This window comes from Drosophila ficusphila, unplaced genomic scaffold, assembly GCF_018152265.1.
Source record: "Drosophila ficusphila isolate 14025-0441.05 unplaced genomic scaffold, ASM1815226v1 contig_607, whole genome shotgun sequence".
Lineage (NCBI taxonomy): Eukaryota > Metazoa > Arthropoda > Insecta > Diptera > Drosophilidae > Drosophila > Drosophila ficusphila.
In genome coordinates, this window is record NW_025064537.1 from 3,661,717 (window position 1) to 3,680,699 (window position 18,983).

An 18,983-nucleotide genomic window follows, 5' to 3' on the forward strand; every position below is an offset into this window, starting at 1 on the left:
GGCAGCTGGCGGCCAGACATTTATACTTTTTCGACCGACAGCGCGTTCGTTTAGGGGTGGATTGTGCCTTGGGCCGAAGAGTTTGTTCGAAAAAAAGTATAAGACGAACGCACGAACTGGGCTCCCATTATAACCAGTGAACTGTGTTTGTGAAGTGAGAAAATGCCGCCGAAAACAAGTGGAAAGGCAGCCAAGAAGGCTGGCAAGGCTCAGAAGAATATCACCAAGAACGACAAGAAGAAGAAGCGTAAGAGGAAGGAGAGCTACGCCATCTACATTTACAAGGTCCTGAAGCAGGTCCACCCTGATACTGGTATTTCGTCGAAGGCGATGAGCATCATGAACAGCTTTGTGAATGATATCTTCGAGCGCATTGCTGCCGAGGCTTCTCGCCTGGCTCACTACAACAAGCGCTCGACCATTACCAGTCGGGAAATTCAAACGGCCGTACGCTTGCTCCTGCCGGGAGAGTTGGCCAAGCACGCTGTCAGTGAGGGAACCAAGGCTGTCACCAAGTACACCAGCTCCAAGTAATTTTCTCTCGCTACGGATGCGTAGAAATATCAAAAACGGCCCTTTTCAGGGCCACAAAAATGTTTACCAAAGAAAGTACATTTTCAATATTCAATTTTTCAGCAATTCCTGCCAAGGAGATAATATATAACATGTTAATATAAGTTGGACTTTTCTTTTGTTTTATTTGATCTTCAGACTAATCTGATTAATCTTTGCCAGTACCAAAGTCTGATTTTATTGACTTACTTATAATGTTGATAAACATTATGGTGCTCACTGCGAAAATCAGTAAATTTAGTTTAAGGGGTTATATACCTTTTTCACCAGAGAAATACATGGTTTTTATTTATTTTTTTTTAGCATGTTACCATTGTTTTATTTAAACTCAATAAAAATTTTATCAAAGTACGTGTCCTTAACTCAATTCGTACAAAATTTCGAGTGAAAATTTTGAGTATTGTGGAAGTTATAGTCCTTCCCGCAGAAGTCCTTTTTTCATTAGAGGCTTGCGGTGAGCATGAAAACAAGAAAACGGCTCAACTTAAAAAAAAATGAAAAAAAACTACGTTAGTATATAGTGTTACCTAGTTCGTGAACGAAGGATTTTACGAAAAAAAATTTTTTACAGTTACAGTGATTATTTTTTCAAAAAAACCGATTTTTCGAGGTCTAATAATTTAGTTTTTCGCCCCAAAAAAATAGAAAAATTTGTCGAAAAAAAAATTCCTTCGTTCACGAACTAGCTATTGTATCTACAAACAATCCCCCAAAATTTCAAATCGATCGATGTAGTGGTTACCGAGATATCGTGCTCACCGCAATGACCTTTTCTCAAAAATGCGACTCCGAGATAATCGCGTTTAAAGTTTTCGGTGGACATTAGGTAGTCATGTTCACCGTGCGCTATGAACGGCTGTATCTTAGGTTCTAGTGCCCCGATCTCTAAAAAATTTTGCAGAAAAATTGTTGATAGTATGTACATAAAAAAAAAAATCATAAAATTTTTTTCGATTTTTTGAGTCTGAAAAAGGTATATAACCCCTTAACAGACAATAGCAAAACGCAATAAACAATTAATAATATATGACATTAAAATGTCGAATTGAAAGATTATTTCTCTTAAAGACTTAGTTTGTAGCCCTGAAAAGGGCTTGTTTAAACGAATCTCAGATTTCGAAATCTGAAATTGCGACTGTACAGCGACATCGAGCGTGTACGCAGTTTATTTCTTGGCTGCCGTTGTTTTTGCTTTCGGCTTTTTAGCGGTAGCGGGAGCAACTGCCTTCTTCACCACCTTTTTGGGCTTGGCAGAAGCCGCCGGCTTGGCTTTTGGTGCTTTGACGGCTGCCTTTGGCTTTGCTGAAGTAGACTTGGCTTTTGCTGCTGCTGCTGGCTTTGCCTTAACGGTTCCCGTTTTCTTGGCATCCTTCGCCTTTGCCTTCTCGGTTTTCTTTTTCTCGGCGGTCTTTTTGGTGGCCACAGCCTTCTTTGCCTTGGGCTTCTTCTCAGCAGCTCCGGCAGCTTTCTTAGTGGTGGCTCCAGCTCCGGCCTTCTTGGCGACTACTTTCTTGCTTTTCACTTTCTTTTCAGCAGACGTAGCTTTAGGCTTGGGATCCTTTTTGGCGGAGGCCGATAGTTTAAATGAACCAGACGCACCTTTTCCTTTTGTTTGGATCAGTTTTCCGTTGACCACGGCAGATTTCAAATACTTTTTGATGAATGGAGCCAGTTTCTGGGCATCGCATTTGTAAGTGGCAGTGATATATTTCTTAATTGCAAGGAGAGACGAGCCGCCACGTTCTTTCAAGTTCTTGATAGAGGCGTCTACCATTTGCTGTGTTGGTGGGTGAGATGGTGGCGCGGCGACCTTCTTTGCCTTTGCGGCAGTGGATCCAGAAGCCTTTTTGGCGGCCACCTTCTTCTCAACTGGCGCTGGTGGGGCAGCCACTGGGGAAGCGGACGTCGCAACTGCAGAATCAGACATTTTTCTTCACTAAAATACACTTTTTTGCTTCGAAAATGGCGCGCGCGTTTGTTGCCGACCTCCTTCGTTCGAATGAGAAGCGAGGAGGAGAGCACTTCAACTGTGGGTATCCAATCAGTCATTTGCTCTGCTAATGTTTGCTTGAAGTAAAAACTTAATTCTTTTATTTCGTTCGTTTAGGTCTTAAATTCAATTAATGTTTTTGTTCTGTTGTATGCTCAAATATTCCATTAAGCAATTAGAAATGTAAAAATTGTAATGTCTAGTTTTAGTGCATTTTTATTACAGCTCGAACTTGAACATTAACATACGTAACATGAGCATTTTATTTAAAAACATAGTTTTTAATTTGAATTCTTTCTTATATATTAATATTAAATAACACAAAGGAAAATTTAAACTTTTAACTTTAAGAATCAATTAACAAATAACCACATTTCTTAAGTTAAGGTATTTTATAACACGTTTTAGTTTGACCTTATGCTACATAAAAAGTTGTCTATGAGAATACGTCAGGCAATAGTTATAAAAATTAAAAAAATATAAATATTTTAAAATTGTTAAGGTATTTGTTTTTATCTTCAATATATCATGAATATGCTTCAATACAGACTTGATTTAAAACATTATTATAAACGGTTTATCCAAGATGGCTTCCCTTGTATCCTATATAAAGGCATGATTAGGGTCACTGTCAAGTTAACATAAAAAAAAAAAAATATTTTAACTGTTTCCATTGTAGTTTTTGTTTGTTAAATATATAAAAGACTCGTTAACATGTCTGAATTTTTTCTTTAAGGTTTTCAAAAGTTTTTCGATTTTTTAAGGAGGTTTAAAATCTGTTACGTTTCGTGTACCAATAGTGCCACTTCAAAAAATGTTCTCTTTATAGTTCTTCATATAAAATCTAATTTTAATATTTTCCAAAGCATTTTATGTTTTATGTAACAAATAGAGCGAATATAAACTTGTCTGACTGATTTTTATAAAGTTTTTACCCTTTTTCGATTTTTGAATGGTGTTTGAAGTACAATGTAGTTGCAACTTGCTACTACACACTATGTGTCGCTATTAATATGAAATATAAATTAGTTTTTTTATTTTTAGCATTTTTAATCTCGTTTAACAAATAAACTCCTCACAAACTAACTTTTCAGTAGGTTTTCAAAATTTTTATTTTGATTTTTCAAAGATGTTTGAGATCCACGGTAGTTCGTGGTTGTTCAACAAAACTTAATCTTGTTTACTGCAGTGAAGAATTAACATTTCACCTTTAAATAGAAAATTTATAATTTTTGTATATTTTTTTGTTTTGTTTAAGTAATAAAGAGCTTATTGATGTTTTTTCGAGTTATTTTCTGAAAGTTTTTTTTAACAGTTTTTCGATGTTTTTAAGGGTGTGTAGAGCCCAAGGTGGTTCGTTGTTGTTCTATGCTACCTTACCGTGATAAATATTAAGACTGAAAAAAAACATTTCCTTAGGGCTGGTTATCAAAAAATAAATGAAATTCATTTTTAAGATAGGTGTTTGGAAGTAAACCTTAAAATATTCAATAATTAAAATAACAATTTAAATAAATACTCAATAAATTTTATTAATAAAAAAAAATGAAAATCTAATCTCATTGAGTACTTTTTGTGGTCCTGAAAAGGACCGATTTGTACAAATAAAAGCGCATTGCTGCCACTTGAAGCCGTTTCAACTTAAGGGGTTATATACCTTTTTTTTTTTCAAAAAAACGAAAAAATTTTTTTTAGCTGAATCCTAAAGTATATCCCCTAGAGTACATTTTCCCAAATTTTTGAAGAGATCCGAATAATAGTTCGATAGAAAAACAGCGTTTTGAGGCGCGGTTCGTCACTCTTTGTAACGCAACGTAAAACTATGAATGCGATTATCTCAAAGTCGTTTTTTTCCAAAAGTGCCTTTGCTGTGACCGCGATTGCACAAGAACTATTTGATCGATCTTCTTCAATTTTTTTTTTAAAACATTCGTTATGATTGTGCTGAGTTCGTCATTGAATCAGTTTTTATGCGGCAATTTCGATTTTGCAGATAAGAAATTTTTAATAAAATTTTTAGAGCTCGAAAAATCAATTTTTTGAAAAAATTGTTACTGTATGCAGAAAAAACCAAATATTCTTGAAGTAATTCAATGACGAACTAGAAATAATACTAAACTAATAAAAACTTTTTGGTTTATTGATTTTAGTTGACCCGCTGGACTTCCATCGTGGTCACCGCAAGCCGCTATAACAAAAAAAGGGTTATGAGAGAATTGCCATAACTTCGAAAGTTATTTATATTTTTTAAGAACAAACGTTTGTTGTGTCTATAAAAACATGTACTATCAATAAATAATAACCTCAGTATCATAAAATAATTGCTACACACCTGAAAAAAAATCCAAAGTTCCCTCATTTTTTTCGCTCAAAAAGGTATATAACCCCTTAAGCACGCTCGCCGCGAATGCGACGGGCCAACTGAATGTCCTTGGGCATAATTGTGACTCGCTTAGCATGAATGGCACACAAGTTGGTGTCTTCAAAGAGACCAACCAAATAGGCTTCGCTAGCCTCCTGTAGAGCCATCACCGCCGAACTCTGGAATCGCAAGTCAGTCTTGAAGTCTTGAGCGATTTCACGCACCAGACGCTGGAAAGGCAGTTTGCGGATCAACAGCTCGGTACTTTTCTGGTAGCGGCGGATCTCACGCAGGGCCACAGTTCCGGGGCGATAGCGATGAGGCTTCTTCACGCCTCCGGTGGCTGGGGCGCTCTTACGAGCGGCTTTAGTAGCCAGTTGTTTGCGTGGCGCCTTGCCACCAGTCGATTTGCGAGCGGTTTGCTTGGTACGAGCCATTTTCAGTTTTCGCTTTCAATTCACTTCTGTTCACTTCACGTCTGAAACTAAAACACAGTGAACGTTCGGCGCGTCTGCTACCTACTTATATAGCAAATCGTGGAGGGTTGAACTGATCGAGAGAGAGGGAGATACAAGGCGTCTCGTTTGCCGAGCAAAGAGCAAGACAACATGTCGTTCGGACCCGCTCTGGTTTTCTGGGTTTAGGTATAAATAGGGGCACGTCGAAATTGTAGTCAGTTCTTCAGTGACTTTCGTTTCGTGCAGTGTTAACAGTAAAGAGTAGTGAAAAATGACTGGTCGCGGCAAAGGAGGCAAAGGCTTAGGAAAAGGTGGCGCAAAGCGTCATCGCAAAGTGTTGCGTGATAACATCCAGGGTATTACAAAGCCTGCTATCCGCCGTTTGGCTCGTCGTGGCGGAGTGAAGCGCATATCTGGACTTATTTACGAGGAAACACGCGGTGTTCTAAAGGTATTTTTGGAGAACGTTATCCGCGATGCAGTTACCTACACCGAACACGCCAAGAGGAAGACGGTCACAGCTAGAGCTGGAAAACAATCGATGGCACTATCGATACCATCGATGTTTTAAAAATTTTCTAAACATCGATGGTTCGTTGGCCACTATCGATTGTTTTCATTAATTCTGTGCATTGAGGACAACGTGTAAGTAAAATGGGTTTTGTGTCGCATTATTTTAATTATATTAAATATTTAATTACATGTAGTGAAAATATAAATTCCTTGGAAGCAAGTGGTGGTGCTGGTTGTAGGCGTAGTGCTACAAAATGGATAAGTTTGTAAAAAGTAAGTATTGTTTCAAAATGACGCTTTGCATTCAAGTGAAAATGTATACATGCCATGCGTATGTATTGGTATGCAAACGCATTGAAAAAGCCGGAATTTATGCATATACTCATTGCATGCTGTTTTTATTTTTATTATTTAGATTGTGTCTGACAGGAGATGCGCACTAAAACCCAACATTGTGGACAAACTTTTGTTCCTAAACAAAAATAGTGATCTCAAATAAAAATCTCGTTAATTGTTATTTTTGTGTTTTAACTGAAAACATCGATGTTTCATCGATGTTTACTTTCAAAAACATCGAAAACATCGATGGTCCCAGACATCGATTGTTTTCCAGCTCTAGTCACAGCCATGGACGTTGTGTACGCCCTGAAAAGGCAAGGCCGCACCCTGTACGGTTTCGGCGGTTAAACAAATCGTACAGCAGCCTGTACATCAATAAGCAATCGGTCCTTTTCAGGACCACAAATTCATATTTTAAAGGAGATGAATTTTCAATTATATCTGTCTTTATTAGTTAAATGTATTTTTTTTTTTAATATTAATATAGCCAATGCTCCAAAAATATTGGAAATATTAAACTGCACTCTTAAATGTAATGTTTGATTATTGTTGCCTGAAAGCAGACATCTGTTTTATTTAGCGCAGCTGCTGCTTTTGTGTCTTACAGACTTGTACTGAGGAACTGCCATGTTTAATTAAACGCTACTGCGAATGCATTCAGTTTCCGCTATGATTACCAGGGTTGCCAACTCGGATTTTAAAAAAGGCGTAGGTCAGATAAAAAAAGTTATGTAGAAATGTGAAATTGCCATATAAAAAATACGTAGATCTACGTACTTTTTTTTCTGAGTGGAATTAAGAGAGTAGGGTAGGTAAAAGTAAGTAAAAAAATAGACAGCAAACAAACAACAAATTTAAAAATAATAAAAATCTATGAATTATAGGTCTACCAGAATCTCTTGGCAAATAAGCCAAACTTTACATGCAAATATAAAACCATATATTTATTTATTACCAGTAAATGATCTGTTTATATAGATATTTATATATTTGCACATAGAGTATGAAATGAATAAGGCTAAATAATGAATGGATTTTAATATATTTGTGTATAAAGTTTGGCTTATTTGCCACGAGATTCTGGTAAACCTATGACACCTGTAGTTAATTTAAAAATTTAAACAAGAGGCTAGGGGTGTCCGTTAGTATGAAACGGAACGTTTATTAATTTTTTTCGCGAAAATAAAGGTAATTATGCCCATTCAGTCTATTTTGCAAATTTGAACAATTTTGATAGAAAATACGTAGATTCTGGGACCTTAAGTTCGTAGGTTTGCAAGAAAGGCTTAAAGTACGTAGATCTACGTAAAAAGACGTAGAGTTGGCAACCCTGATGATTACCGATTACTAACAATACAGAGCCTTGGATCAGTTTTTTTTTTGTTAGTCTTGCACGTGGCACTGTTAACGAAGTATTCCAATTTTAATCGGAGTTAAAAACATTAAAAAATATATTGGCAAAAGCTAATACTGATTCTTATTCTATAATATCTCTATAAGCATTTGAAAATCTTAACAATTCTTTGTTTAAAACTTGGTCGTCCTGAAAAGGACGGTTGGGTTTTTGTTATGTACATGACGAAGTCGCTCTCCTTCGTTTTTAGAACGTTTAAGCCTTCTTCTCGGTCTTTTTGGGCAACAGAACAGCTTGGATGTTGGGCAACACTCCACCCTGTGCAATGGTTACGCCAGAGAGCAGTTTGTTCAACTCCTCGTCGTTGCGGATGGCCAGCTGCAGATGACGCGGAATGATCCTAGTCTTCTTGTTGTCACGAGCTGCATTGCCAGCCAACTCGAGAACCTCAGCGGCCAGATATTCCATCACGGCAGCCAGATAAACTGGAGCGCCGGCACCAACACGCTCGGCATAGTTTCCCTTGCGAAGCAGACGGTGAATACGGCCCACTGGGAACTGAAGACCAGCACGGTTGGAGCGGGACTTTGCCTTTCCCTTCACTTTGCCACCTTTTCCACGACCAGACATTTTTCTTTACTTCTCACTAAATTCACTTTTCACACGGGAAACAAATGTTTGTGAGCCAGGCAGCTGGCGGCCAGACATTTATACTTTTTCGACCGACAGCGCGTTCGTTTAGGGGTGGATTGTGCCTTGGGCCGAAGAGTTTGTTCGAAAAAAAGTATAAGACGAACGCACGAACTGGGCTCCCATTATAACCAGTGAACTGTGTTTGTGAAGTGAGAAAATGCCGCCGAAAACAAGTGGAAAGGCAGCCAAGAAGGCTGGCAAGGCTCAGAAGAATATCACCAAGAACGACAAGAAGAAGAAGCGTAAGAGGAAGGAGAGCTACGCCATCTACATTTACAAGGTCCTGAAGCAGGTCCACCCTGATACTGGTATTTCGTCGAAGGCGATGAGCATCATGAACAGCTTTGTGAATGATATCTTCGAGCGCATTGCTGCCGAGGCTTCTCGCCTGGCTCACTACAACAAGCGCTCGACCATTACCAGTCGGGAAATTCAAACGGCCGTACGCTTGCTCCTGCCGGGAGAGTTGGCCAAGCACGCTGTCAGTGAGGGAACCAAGGCTGTCACCAAGTACACCAGCTCCAAGTAATTTTCTCTCGCTATGGATGCAAAGAAATATCAAAAACGGCCCTTTTCAGGGCCACAAAAATGTTTACCAAAGAAAGTACATTTTCAATATTCAATTTTTCAGCAATTCCTGCCAAGGAGATAATACATAACATGTTAATATAAGCTGGACTTTTCTTTTGTTTTATTTGATCTTCAGACTAATCTGATTAATCTTTGCCAGTACCAAAGTCTGATTTTATTGACTTACTTATAATGTTGATAAACATTATGGTGCTCACTGCGAAAATCAGTAAATTTAGTTTAACAGACAATAGCAAAACGCAATAAACAATTAATAATATATGACATTAAAATGTCGAATCGAAAGATTATTTCTCTTAAAGACTTAGTTTGTAGCCCTGAAAAGGGCTTGTTTAAACGAATCTCAGATTTCGAAATCTGAAATTGCGACTGTACAGCGACATCGAGCGTGTACGCAGTTTATTTCTTGGCTGCCGTTGTTTTTGCTTTCGGCTTTTTAGCGGTAGCGGGAGCAACTGCCTTCTTCACCACCTTTTTGGGCTTGGCAGAAGCCGCCGGCTTGGCTTTTGGTGCTTTGACGGCTGCCTTTGGCTTTGCTGAAGTAGACTTGGCTTTTGCTGCTGCTGCTGGCTTTGCCTTAACGGTTCCCGTTTTCTTGGCATCCTTCGCCTTTGCCTTCTCGGTTTTCTTTTTCTCGGCGGTCTTTTTGGTGGCCACAGCCTTCTTTGCCTTGGGCTTCTTGTCAGCAGCTCCGGCAGCTTTCTTAGTGGTGGCTCCAGCTCCGGCCTTCTTGGCGACTACCTTCTTGCTTTTCACTTTCTTTTCAGCAGACGCAGCCTTAGGCTTGGGATCCTTTTTGGCGGAGGCCGATAGTTTAAATGAACCAGACGCACCTTTTCCTTTTGTTTGGATCAGTTTTCCGTTGACCACGGCAGATTTCAAATACTTTTTGATGAATGGAGCCAGTTTCTGGGCATCGCATTTGTAAGTGGCAGTGATATATTTCTTAATTGCAAGGAGAGACGAGCCGCCACGTTCTTTCAAGTTCTTGATAGAGGCGTCTACCATTTGCTGTGTTGGTGGGTGAGATGGTGGCGCGGCGACCTTCTTTGCCTTTGCGGCAGTGGATCCAGAAGCCTTTTTGGCGGCCACCTTCTTCTCAACTGGCGCTGGTGGGGCAGCCACTGGGGAAGCGGACGTCGCAACTGCAGAATCAGACATTTTTCTTCACTAAAATACACTTTTTTGCTTAGAAAATGGCGCGCGCGTTTGTTGCCGACCTCCTTCGTTCGAATGAGAAGCGGGGAGGAGAGCACTTCAACTCTGGGTATCCAATCAGTCATTTGCTCTGCTAATGTTTGCTTGAAGTAAAAACTTAATTCTTTTATTTCGTTCGTTTAGGTCTTAAATTCAATTAATGTTTTTGTTCTGTTGTATGCTCAAATATTCCATTAAGCAATTAGAAATGTAAAAATTGTAATGTCTAGTTTTAGTGCATTTTTATTACAGCTCGAACTTGAACATTAACATACGTAACATGAGCATTTTATTTAAAAACATAGTTTTTAATTTGAATTCTTTCTTATATATTAATATTAAATAACACAAAGGAAAATTTAAACTTTTAACTTTAAGAATCAATTAACAAATAACCACATTTCTTAAGTTAAGGTATTTTATAACACGTTTTAGTTTGACCTTATGCTACATAAAAAGTTGTCTATGAGAATACGTCAGGCAATAGTTATAAAAATTAAAAAAATATAAATATTTTAAAATTGTTAAGGTATTTGTTTTTATCTTCAATATATCATGAATATGCTTCAATACAGACTTGATTTAAAACATTATTATAAACGGTTTATCCAAGATGGCTTCCCTTGTATCCAATACAAAGGCATGATTAGGGTCACTGTCAAGTTAACATAAAAAAAAAAAATATTTTAACTGTTTCCATTGTAGTTTTTGTTTGTTAAATATATAAAAGACTCGTTAACATGTCTGAATTTTTTCTTTAAGGTTTTCAAAAGTTTTCGATTTTTTAAGGAGGTTTAAAATCTGTTACGTTTCGTGTACCAATAGTGCCACTTCAAAAAATGTTCTCTTTATAGTTCTTCATATAAAATCTAATTTTAATATTTTCCAAAGCATTTTATGTTTTATGTAACAAATAGAGCGAATATAAACTTGTCTGACTGATTTTTATAAAGTTTTTACCCTTTTTCGATTTTTGAATGGTGTTTGAAGTACAATGTAGTTGCAACTTGCTACTACACACTATGTGTCGCTATTAATATGAAATATAAATTAGTTTTTTTATTTTTAGCATTTTTAATCTCGTTTAACAAATAAACTCCTCACAAACTAACTTTTCAGTAGGTTTTCAAAATTTTTATTTTGATTTTTCAAAGATGTTTGAGATCCACGGTAGTTCGTGGTTGTTCAACAAAACCTAATCTTGTTTACTGCAGTGAAGAATTAACATTTCACCTTTAAATAGAAAATTTATAATTTTTGTATATTTTTTTGTTTTGTTTAAGTAATAAAGAGCTTATTGATGTTTTTTCGAGTTATTTTCTGAAAGTTTTTTTAACAGTTTTTCGATGTTTTTAAGGGTGTGTAGAGCCCAAGGTGGTTCGTTGTTGTTCTATGCTACCTTACCGTGATAAATATTAAGACTGAAAAAAAACATTTCCTTAGGCTGGTTATCAAAAAATAAATGAAATTCATTTTTAAGATAGGTGTTTGGAAGTAAACCTTAAAATATTCAATAATTAAAATAACAATTTAAATAAATACTCAATAAATTTTAATAATAAAAAAAAATGAAAATCTAATCTCATTGAGTACTTTTTGTGGTCCTGAAAAGGACCGATTTGTACAAATAAAAGCGCATTGCTGCCACTTGAAGCCGTTTCAACTTAAGCACGCTCGCCGCGAATGCGACGGGCCAACTGAATGTCCTTGGGCATAATTGTGACTCGCTTAGCATGAATGGCACACAAGTTGGTGTCTTCAAAGAGACCAACCAAATAGGCTTCGCTAGCCTCCTGTAGAGCCATCACCGCCGAACTCTGGAATCGCAAGTCAGTCTTGAAGTCTTGAGCGATTTCACGCACCAGACGCTGGAAAGGCAGTTTGCGGATCAACAGCTCGGTACTTTTCTGGTAGCGGCGGATCTCACGCAGGGCCACAGTTCCGGGGCGATAGCGATGAGGCTTCTTCACGCCTCCGGTGGCTGGGGCGCTCTTACGAGCGGCTTTAGTAGCCAGTTGTTTGCGTGGCGCCTTGCCACCAGTCGATTTGCGAGCGGTTTGCTTGGTACGAGCCATTTTCAGTTTTCGCTTTCAATTCACTTCTGTTCACTTCACGTCTGAAACTAAAACACAGTGAACGTTCGGCGCGTCTGCTACCTACTTATATAGCAAATCGTGGAGGGTTGAACTGATCGAGAGAGAGGGAGATACAAGGCGTCTCGTTCAGTGATGCCAAAATTTTTTCGAAAAAAAAGGACAGATTGAGAAAAAAAAACGGGAAAAATAGGATGAAAATATTATAAAAAGGATAAAAAAAAAGGACAAAAAGTTTTTTTTTACAGTAATTTTATTTTTTATTATTAAAATAATAGTTTTAAGGCATCTTTCATTATTTTTCCTTCGTCATTATTGCTGTCCTCATAAGTAGGCATGGAGCCAATTAATTGGAGAGACTTTTCAGGCAAGTTATAATTATGACAACATAATTTATGACGACGCAATCCAAATCTCAAGAAAAAACACATGTACATACATGTATTTATAAGCGGTAAGCTTTTGAAAATATATGTATGTATATTTACCTGTTTGCCAAAATGGCATTTAATGAATCTACCTCCAAACGGTACCTAATTTTGGTTTTCACCAAGTTTACTTGGCTAAAAACTCTCTACCTCAGCATTTGACCATAGTAATGAAAGCAGACTGAGAGGTCCTCATAGGGGTTGTTGTCTGCAGAATCCCGATACCTCTTCCCTTCTGACCAAAATGTTGAAGTATTTTCAATATCTTCCCAATTTATTAGGTGAATATTGGAATATTGTGAAATTATTTTGCTTTTAATCTTAGAATTTATTGAAAATATATTTAAAATAGGCAGAATTTACCCTTTTTGAAAGTAAATAATATTAGATTTTATAAAAGGACAGATTTCCGGATGAAGAATCTAAAAAAGGACAGATTTCAGGTATGCGGATGATTTTCAATTTTTTCCGGATGAAGGGTTAAAAACAGGACAGATCTGTCCGGAAAAAGGACAAATTGGCATCACTGGTCTCGTTTGCCGAGCAAAGAGCAAGACAACATGTCGTTCGGACCCGCTCTGGTTTTCTGGGTTTAGGTATAAATAGGGGCACGTCGAAATTGTAGTCAGTTCTTCAGTGACTTTCGTTTCGTGCAGTGTTAACAGTAAAGAGTAGTGAAAAATGACTGGTCGCGGCAAAGGAGGCAAAGGCTTAGGAAAAGGTGGCGCAAAGCGTCATCGCAAAGTGTTGCGTGATAACATCCAGGGTATTACAAAGCCTGCTATCCGCCGTTTGGCTCGTCGTGGCGGAGTGAAGCGCATATCTGGACTTATTTACGAGGAAACACGCGGTGTTCTAAAGGTATTTTTGGAGAACGTTATCCGCGATGCAGTTACCTACACCGAACACGCCAAGAGGAAGACGGTCACAGCTAGAGCTGGAAAACAATCGATGGCACTATCGATACCATCGATGTTTTAAAAATTTTCTAAACATCGATGGTTCGTTGGCCACTATCGATTGTTTTCATTAATTCTGTGCATTGAGGACAACGTGTAAGTAAAATGGGTTTTGTGTCGCATTATTTTAATTATATTAAATATTTAATTACATGTAGTGAAAATATAAATTCCTTGGAAGCAAGTGGTGGTGCTGGTTGTAGGCGTAGTGCTACAAAATGGATAAGTTTGTAAAAAGTAAGTATTGTTTCAAAATGACGCTTTGCATACAAGTGAAAATGTATACATGCCATGCGTATGTATTGGTATGCAAACGCATTGAAAAAGCCGGAATTTATGCATATACTCATTGCATGCTGTTTTTATTTTTATTATTTAGATTGTGTCTGACAGGAGATGCGCACTAAAACCCAACATTGTGGACAAACTTTTGTTCCTAAACAAAAATAGTGATCTCAAATAAAAATCTCGTTAATTGTTATTTTTGTGTTTTAACTGAAAACATCGATGTTTCATCGATGTTTACTTTCAAAAACATCGAAAACATCGATGGTCCCAGACATCGATTGTTTTCCAGCTCTAGTCACAGCCATGGACGTTGTGTACGCCCTGAAAAGGCAAGGCCGCACCCTGTACGGTTTCGGCGGTTAAACAAATCGTACAGCAGCCTGTACATCAATAAGCAATCGGTCCTTTTCAGGACCACAAATTCATATTTTAAAGGAGATGAATTTTCAATTATATCTGTCTTTATTAGTTAAATGTATTTTTTTTTTTAATATTAATATAGCCAATGCTCCAAAAATATTGGAAATATTAAACTGCACTCTTAAATGTAATGTTTGATTATTGTTGCCTGAAAGCAGACATCTGTTTTATTTAGCGCAGCTGCTGCTTTTGTGTCTTACAGACTTGTACTGAGGAACTGCCATGTTTAATTAAACGCTACTGCGAATGCATTCAGTTTCCGCTATGATTACCGATTACTAACAATACAGAGCCTTGGATCAGTTTTTTTTTTGTTAGTCTTGCACGTGGCACTGTTAACGAAGTATTCCAATTTTAATCGGAGTTAAAAACATTAAGGGGGGCTTCTCATGTAAAATTTTAAAAAAATCAAAAATTTTTTTTTTTCATAAATCGATGGAATAACGTCTTTAGAGTATATTCCCGAAGTTTTATAACTCAACTCTCAATATTATGGAAAATATCAGTGATTGAACGAGCGCGCTCAAGTTAAAGACCCACACTAACTCAAAACTTAAAATCGTTTTTTCTCAAAACGATGTTTTAAAAAACGCGGTACACGATTACGGAAAAACTACTGAACCGATTTTTGATTTCTAAAAAGTGTTTTGCAGATTATACATTGAACGAGTGCGTGAATATCTGAAATTGTGAAAAAAAAGTTATTTTATATACTTTTCAGCCCAATTCAAGAAAAAAAAGACGAAAAAATGACACTTTTTTTTTCAAGACGTGATTTCAATATTTTAAAATCGAATTTTTTGAAGTGGCTTACATTCACGCACTCGTTTGAACCTTGCTGCATACAAAAAAATTTTTTTGTTTTTTTCAGATGAAAACTTTTTGCTCCACACTGTACCGCAATAAGTCCCTCAGCCGCGTCGAGCTACACGCGACCTTGAATAAGTCCGCCATTTTGTTTTTTAGAATTTTCAAAAAATGTTTTTCTCATACTTTAAACATGTCTTCAAATATGTGCAAAAAATTATTTGTGTAAGTTTTCATTTTCCAAGAGAAAAAAATTCCCAAAAAACCACTACTTTTTGGCATGTTACATGAGAAGCCCCCCTTAAAAAAATATATTGGCAAAAGCTAAAACTGATTCTTATTCTATAATATCTCTATAAGCATTTGAAAATCTTAACAATTCTTTGTTTAAAACTTGGTCGTCCTGAAAAGGACGGTTGGGTTTTTGTTATGTACATGACGAAGTCGCTCTCCTTCGTTTTTAGAACGTTTAAGCCTTCTTCTCGGTCTTTTTGGGCAACAGAACAGCTTGGATGTTGGGCAACACTCCACCCTGTGCAATGGTTACGCCAGAGAGCAGTTTGTTCAACTCCTCGTCGTTGCGGATGGCCAGCTGCAGATGACGCGGAATGATCCTAGTCTTCTTGTTGTCACGAGCTGCATTGCCAGCCAACTCGAGAACCTCAGCGGCCAGATATTCCATCACGGCAGCCAGATAAACTGGAGCGCCGGCACCAACACGCTCGGCATAGTTTCCCTTGCGAAGCAGACGGTGAATACGGCCCACTGGGAACTGAAGACCAGCACGGTTGGAGCGGGACTTTGCCTTTCCCTTCACTTTGCCACCTTTTCCACGACCAGACATTTTTCTTTACTTCTCACTAAATTCACTTTTCACACGGGAAACAAATGTTTGTGAGCCAGGCAGCTGGCGGCCAGACATTTATACTTTTTCGACCGACAGCGCGTTCGTTTAGGGGTGGATTGTGCCTTGGGCCGAAGAGTTTGTTCGAAAAAAAGTATAAGACGAACGCACGAACTGGGCTCCCATTATAACCAGTGAACTGTGTTTGTGAAGTGAGAAAATGCCGCCGAAAACAAGTGGAAAGGCAGCCAAGAAGGCTGGCAAGGCTCAGAAGAATATCACCAAGAACGACAAGAAGAAGAAGCGTAAGAGGAAGGAGAGCTACGCCATCTACATTTACAAGGTCCTGAAGCAGGTCCACCCTGATACTGGTATTTCGTCGAAGGCGATGAGCATCATGAACAGCTTTGTGAATGATATCTTCGAGCGCATTGCTGCCGAGGCTTCTCGCCTGGCTCACTACAACAAGCGCTCGACCATTACCAGTCGGGAAATTCAAACGGCCGTACGCTTGCTCCTGCCGGGAGAGTTGGCCAAGCACGCTGTCAGTGAGGGAACCAAGGCTGTCACCAAGTACACCAGCTCCAAGTAATTTTCTCTCGCTATGGATGCAAAGAAATATCAAAAACGGCCCTTTTCAGGGCCACAAAAATGTTTACCAAAGAAAGTACATTTTCAATATTCAATTTTTCAGCAATTCCTGCCAAGGAGATAATACATAACATGTTAATATAAGCTGGACTTTTCTTTTGTTTTATTTGATCTTCAGACTAATCTGATTAATCTTTGCCAGTACCAAAGTCTGATTTTATTGACTTACTTATAATGTTGATAAACATTATGGTGCTCACTGCGAAAATCAGTAAATTTAGTTTAACAGACAATAGCAAAACGCAATAAACAATTAATAATATATGACATTAAAATGTCGAATTGAAAGATTATTTCTCTTAAAGACTTAGTTTGTAGCCCTGAAAAGGGCTTGTTTAAACGAATCTCAGATTTCGAAATCTGAAATTGCGACTGTACAGCGACATCGAGCGTGTACGCAGTTTATTTCTTGGCTGCCGTTGTTTTTGCTTTCGGCTTTTTAGCGGTAGCGGGAGCAACTGCCTTCTTCACCACCTTTTGGGCTTGGCAGAAGCCGCCGGCTTGGCTTTTGGTGCTTTGACGGCTGCCTTTGGCTTTGCTGAAGTAGACTTGGCTTTTGCTGCTGCTGCTGGCTTTGCCTTAACGGTTCCCGTTTTCTTGGCATCCTTCGCCTTTGCCTTCTCGGTTTTCTTTTTCTCGGCGGTCTTTTTGGTGGCCACAGCCTTCTTTGCCTTGGGCTTCTTGTCAGCAGCTCCGGCAGCTTTCTTAGTGGTGGCTCCAGCTCCGGCCTTCTTGGCGACTACCTTCTTGCTTTTCACTTTCTTTTCAGCAGACGCAGCCTTAGGCTTGGGATCCTTTTTGGCGGAGGCCGATAGTTTAAATGAGCCAGACGCACCTTTTCCTTTTGTTTGGATCAGTTTTCCGTTGACCACGGCTGATTTCAAATACTTTTTGATGAATGGAGCCAGTTTCTGGGCATCGCATTTGTAAGTGGCAGTGATATATTTCTTAATTGCAAGGAGAGACGAGCCGCCACGTTCTTTCAAGTTCTTGATAGAGGCGTCTACCATTTGCTGTGTTGGTGGGTGAGATGGTGGCGCGGCGACCTTCTTTGCCGTTGCGGCAGTGGATCCAGAAGCCTTTTTGGCGGCCACCTTCTTCTCAACTGGCGCTGGTGGGGCAGCCACTGGGGAAGCGGACGTCGCAACTGCAGAATCAGACATTTTTCTTCACTAAAATACACTTTTTTGCTTAGAAAATGGCGCGCGCGTTTGTTGCCGACCTCCTTCGTTCGAATGAGAAGCGAGGAGGAGAGCACTTCAACTCTGGGTATCCAATCAGTCATTTGCTCTGCTAATGTTTGCTTGAAGTAAAAACTTAATTCTTTTATTTCGTTCGTTTAGGTCTTAAATTCAATTAATGTTTTTGTTCTGTTGTATGCTCAAATATTCCATTAAGCAATTAGAAATGTAAAAATTGTAATGTCTAGTTTTAGTGCATTTTTATTACAGCTCGAACTTGAACATTAACATACGTAACATGAGCATTTTATTTAAAAACATAGTTTTTAATTTGAATTCTTTCTTATATATTAATATTAAATAACACAAAGGAAAATTTAAACTTTTAACTTTAAGAATCAATTAACAAATAACCACATTTCTTAAGTTAAGGTATTTTATAACACGTTTTAGTTTGACCTTATGCTACATAAAAAGTTGTCTATGAGAATACGTCAGGCAATAGTTATAAAAATTAAAAAAATATAAATATTTTAAAATTGTTAAGGTATTTGTTTTTATCTTCAATATATCATGAATATGCTTCAATACAGACTTGATTTAAAACATTATTATAAACGGTTTATCCAAGATGGCTTCCCTTGTATCCTATACAAAGGCATGATTAGGGTCACTGTCAAGTTAACATAAAAAAAAAAAATATTTTAACTGTTTCCATTGTAGTTTTTGTTTGTTAAATATATAAAAGACTCGTTAACATGTCTGAATTTTTTCTTTAAGGTTTTCAAAAGTTTTTCGATTTTTTAAGGAGGTTTAAAATCTGTTACGTTTCGTGTACCAATAGTGCCACTTCAAAAAATGTTCTCTTTATAGTTCTTCATATAAAGTCTAATTTTAATATTTTCCAAAGCATTTTATGTTTTATGTAACAAATAGAGCGAATATAAACTTGTCTGACTGATTTTTATAAAGTTTTTACCCTTTTTCGATTTTTGAATGGTGTTTGAAGTACAATGTAGTTGCAACTTGCTACTACACACTATGTGTCGCTATTAATATGAAATATAAATTAGTTTTTTTATTTTTAGCATTTTTAATCTCGTTTAACAAATAAACTCCTCACAAACTAACTTTTCAGTAGGTTTTCAAAATTTTTATTTTGATTTTTCAAAGATGTTTGAGATCCACGGTAGTTCGTGGTTGTTCAACAAAACCTAATCTTGTTTACTGCAGTGAAGAATT

The 18,983-nt window shown here is 37.7% G+C and overlaps 10 protein-coding genes across 10 annotated transcripts; 5 read left to right on the forward strand and 5 right to left on the reverse strand.

Annotated features, from left to right (window-relative positions):
* The first annotated feature begins 124 nt into the window (after positions 1 to 124).
* On the forward strand, positions 125 to 585 carry LOC122320526 (histone H2B). Its single transcript, XM_043208666.1, has one exon. It carries the CDS (start codon positions 163 to 165, stop codon positions 532 to 534), a length of 372 nt encoding a protein of 123 aa, XP_043064601.1. The 5' UTR covers positions 125 to 162; the 3' UTR covers positions 535 to 585.
* A 1,070-nt stretch (positions 586 to 1,655) lies between these two features.
* On the reverse strand, positions 1,656 to 2,537 carry LOC122320518 (histone H1-like). Its single transcript, XM_043208658.1, has one exon. The coding sequence runs from the start codon at positions 2,498 to 2,500 to the stop codon at positions 1,739 to 1,741; it is 762 nt and encodes a 253-aa protein (XP_043064593.1). The 5' UTR covers positions 2,501 to 2,537; the 3' UTR covers positions 1,656 to 1,738.
* Positions 2,538 to 5,584: 3,047 nt separating this feature from the next.
* Positions 5,585 to 6,634, forward strand: LOC122320529 (histone H4-like). The gene is made up of 3 exons (XM_043208669.1): positions 5,585 to 6,028; positions 6,091 to 6,169; positions 6,312 to 6,634. Exon 1 carries the CDS (start codon positions 5,655 to 5,657, stop codon positions 5,952 to 5,954), a length of 300 nt encoding a protein of 99 aa, XP_043064604.1. The 5' UTR covers positions 5,585 to 5,654; the 3' UTR covers positions 5,955 to 6,028; positions 6,091 to 6,169; positions 6,312 to 6,634.
* Positions 6,635 to 7,776: 1,142 nt separating this feature from the next.
* LOC122320506 (histone H2A) lies at positions 7,777 to 8,251 on the reverse strand. The gene has a single exon (XM_043208640.1). The coding sequence runs from the start codon at positions 8,217 to 8,219 to the stop codon at positions 7,845 to 7,847; it is 375 nt and encodes a 124-aa protein (XP_043064575.1). The 5' UTR covers positions 8,220 to 8,251; the 3' UTR covers positions 7,777 to 7,844.
* A 151-nt stretch (positions 8,252 to 8,402) lies between these two features.
* Positions 8,403 to 8,860, forward strand: LOC122320507 (histone H2B). Its single transcript, XM_043208641.1, has one exon. The coding sequence runs from the start codon at positions 8,440 to 8,442 to the stop codon at positions 8,809 to 8,811; it is 372 nt and encodes a 123-aa protein (XP_043064576.1). The 5' UTR covers positions 8,403 to 8,439; the 3' UTR covers positions 8,812 to 8,860.
* Positions 8,861 to 9,189: 329 nt separating this feature from the next.
* Positions 9,190 to 10,054, reverse strand: LOC122320501 (histone H1-like). The gene has a single exon (XM_043208633.1). The coding sequence runs from the start codon at positions 10,032 to 10,034 to the stop codon at positions 9,273 to 9,275; it is 762 nt and encodes a 253-aa protein (XP_043064568.1). The 5' UTR covers positions 10,035 to 10,054; the 3' UTR covers positions 9,190 to 9,272.
* A 3,148-nt stretch (positions 10,055 to 13,202) lies between these two features.
* On the forward strand, positions 13,203 to 14,252 carry LOC108101428 (histone H4-like). The gene is made up of 3 exons (XM_043208715.1): positions 13,203 to 13,646; positions 13,709 to 13,787; positions 13,930 to 14,252. Exon 1 carries the CDS (start codon positions 13,273 to 13,275, stop codon positions 13,570 to 13,572), a length of 300 nt encoding a protein of 99 aa, XP_043064650.1. The 5' UTR covers positions 13,203 to 13,272; the 3' UTR covers positions 13,573 to 13,646; positions 13,709 to 13,787; positions 13,930 to 14,252.
* Positions 14,253 to 15,466: 1,214 nt separating this feature from the next.
* On the reverse strand, positions 15,467 to 15,946 carry LOC122320553 (histone H2A). Its single transcript, XM_043208712.1, has one exon. It carries the CDS (start codon positions 15,907 to 15,909, stop codon positions 15,535 to 15,537), a length of 375 nt encoding a protein of 124 aa, XP_043064647.1. The 5' UTR covers positions 15,910 to 15,946; the 3' UTR covers positions 15,467 to 15,534.
* Positions 15,947 to 16,092: 146 nt separating this feature from the next.
* Positions 16,093 to 16,550, forward strand: LOC122320554 (histone H2B). The gene has a single exon (XM_043208713.1). It carries the CDS (start codon positions 16,130 to 16,132, stop codon positions 16,499 to 16,501), a length of 372 nt encoding a protein of 123 aa, XP_043064648.1. The 5' UTR covers positions 16,093 to 16,129; the 3' UTR covers positions 16,502 to 16,550.
* A 329-nt stretch (positions 16,551 to 16,879) lies between these two features.
* On the reverse strand, positions 16,880 to 17,767 carry LOC122320552 (histone H1-like). Its single transcript, XM_043208711.1, has one exon. The coding sequence runs from the start codon at positions 17,721 to 17,723 to the stop codon at positions 17,028 to 17,030; it is 696 nt and encodes a 231-aa protein (XP_043064646.1). The 5' UTR covers positions 17,724 to 17,767; the 3' UTR covers positions 16,880 to 17,027.
* Positions 17,768 to 18,983: the final 1,216 nt, after the last annotated feature.

Bases quoted from the DNA above. Each gene is read 5' to 3' on its own strand.
- LOC122320526 (XM_043208666.1), top strand. From the start codon at position 163: ATGCCGCCGAAAACAAGTGGAAAGGCAGCCAAGAAGGCTGGCAAGGCT.
- LOC122320518 (XM_043208658.1), bottom strand. From the start codon at position 2,500: ATGTCTGATTCTGCAGTTGCGACGTCCGCTTCCCCAGTGGCTGCCCCA.
- LOC122320529 (XM_043208669.1), top strand. From the start codon at position 5,655: ATGACTGGTCGCGGCAAAGGAGGCAAAGGCTTAGGAAAAGGTGGCGCA.
- LOC122320506 (XM_043208640.1), bottom strand. From the start codon at position 8,219: ATGTCTGGTCGTGGAAAAGGTGGCAAAGTGAAGGGAAAGGCAAAGTCC.
- LOC122320507 (XM_043208641.1), top strand. From the start codon at position 8,440: ATGCCGCCGAAAACAAGTGGAAAGGCAGCCAAGAAGGCTGGCAAGGCT.
- LOC122320501 (XM_043208633.1), bottom strand. From the start codon at position 10,034: ATGTCTGATTCTGCAGTTGCGACGTCCGCTTCCCCAGTGGCTGCCCCA.
- LOC108101428 (XM_043208715.1), top strand. From the start codon at position 13,273: ATGACTGGTCGCGGCAAAGGAGGCAAAGGCTTAGGAAAAGGTGGCGCA.
- LOC122320553 (XM_043208712.1), bottom strand. From the start codon at position 15,909: ATGTCTGGTCGTGGAAAAGGTGGCAAAGTGAAGGGAAAGGCAAAGTCC.
- LOC122320554 (XM_043208713.1), top strand. From the start codon at position 16,130: ATGCCGCCGAAAACAAGTGGAAAGGCAGCCAAGAAGGCTGGCAAGGCT.
- LOC122320552 (XM_043208711.1), bottom strand. From the start codon at position 17,723: ATGTCTGATTCTGCAGTTGCGACGTCCGCTTCCCCAGTGGCTGCCCCA.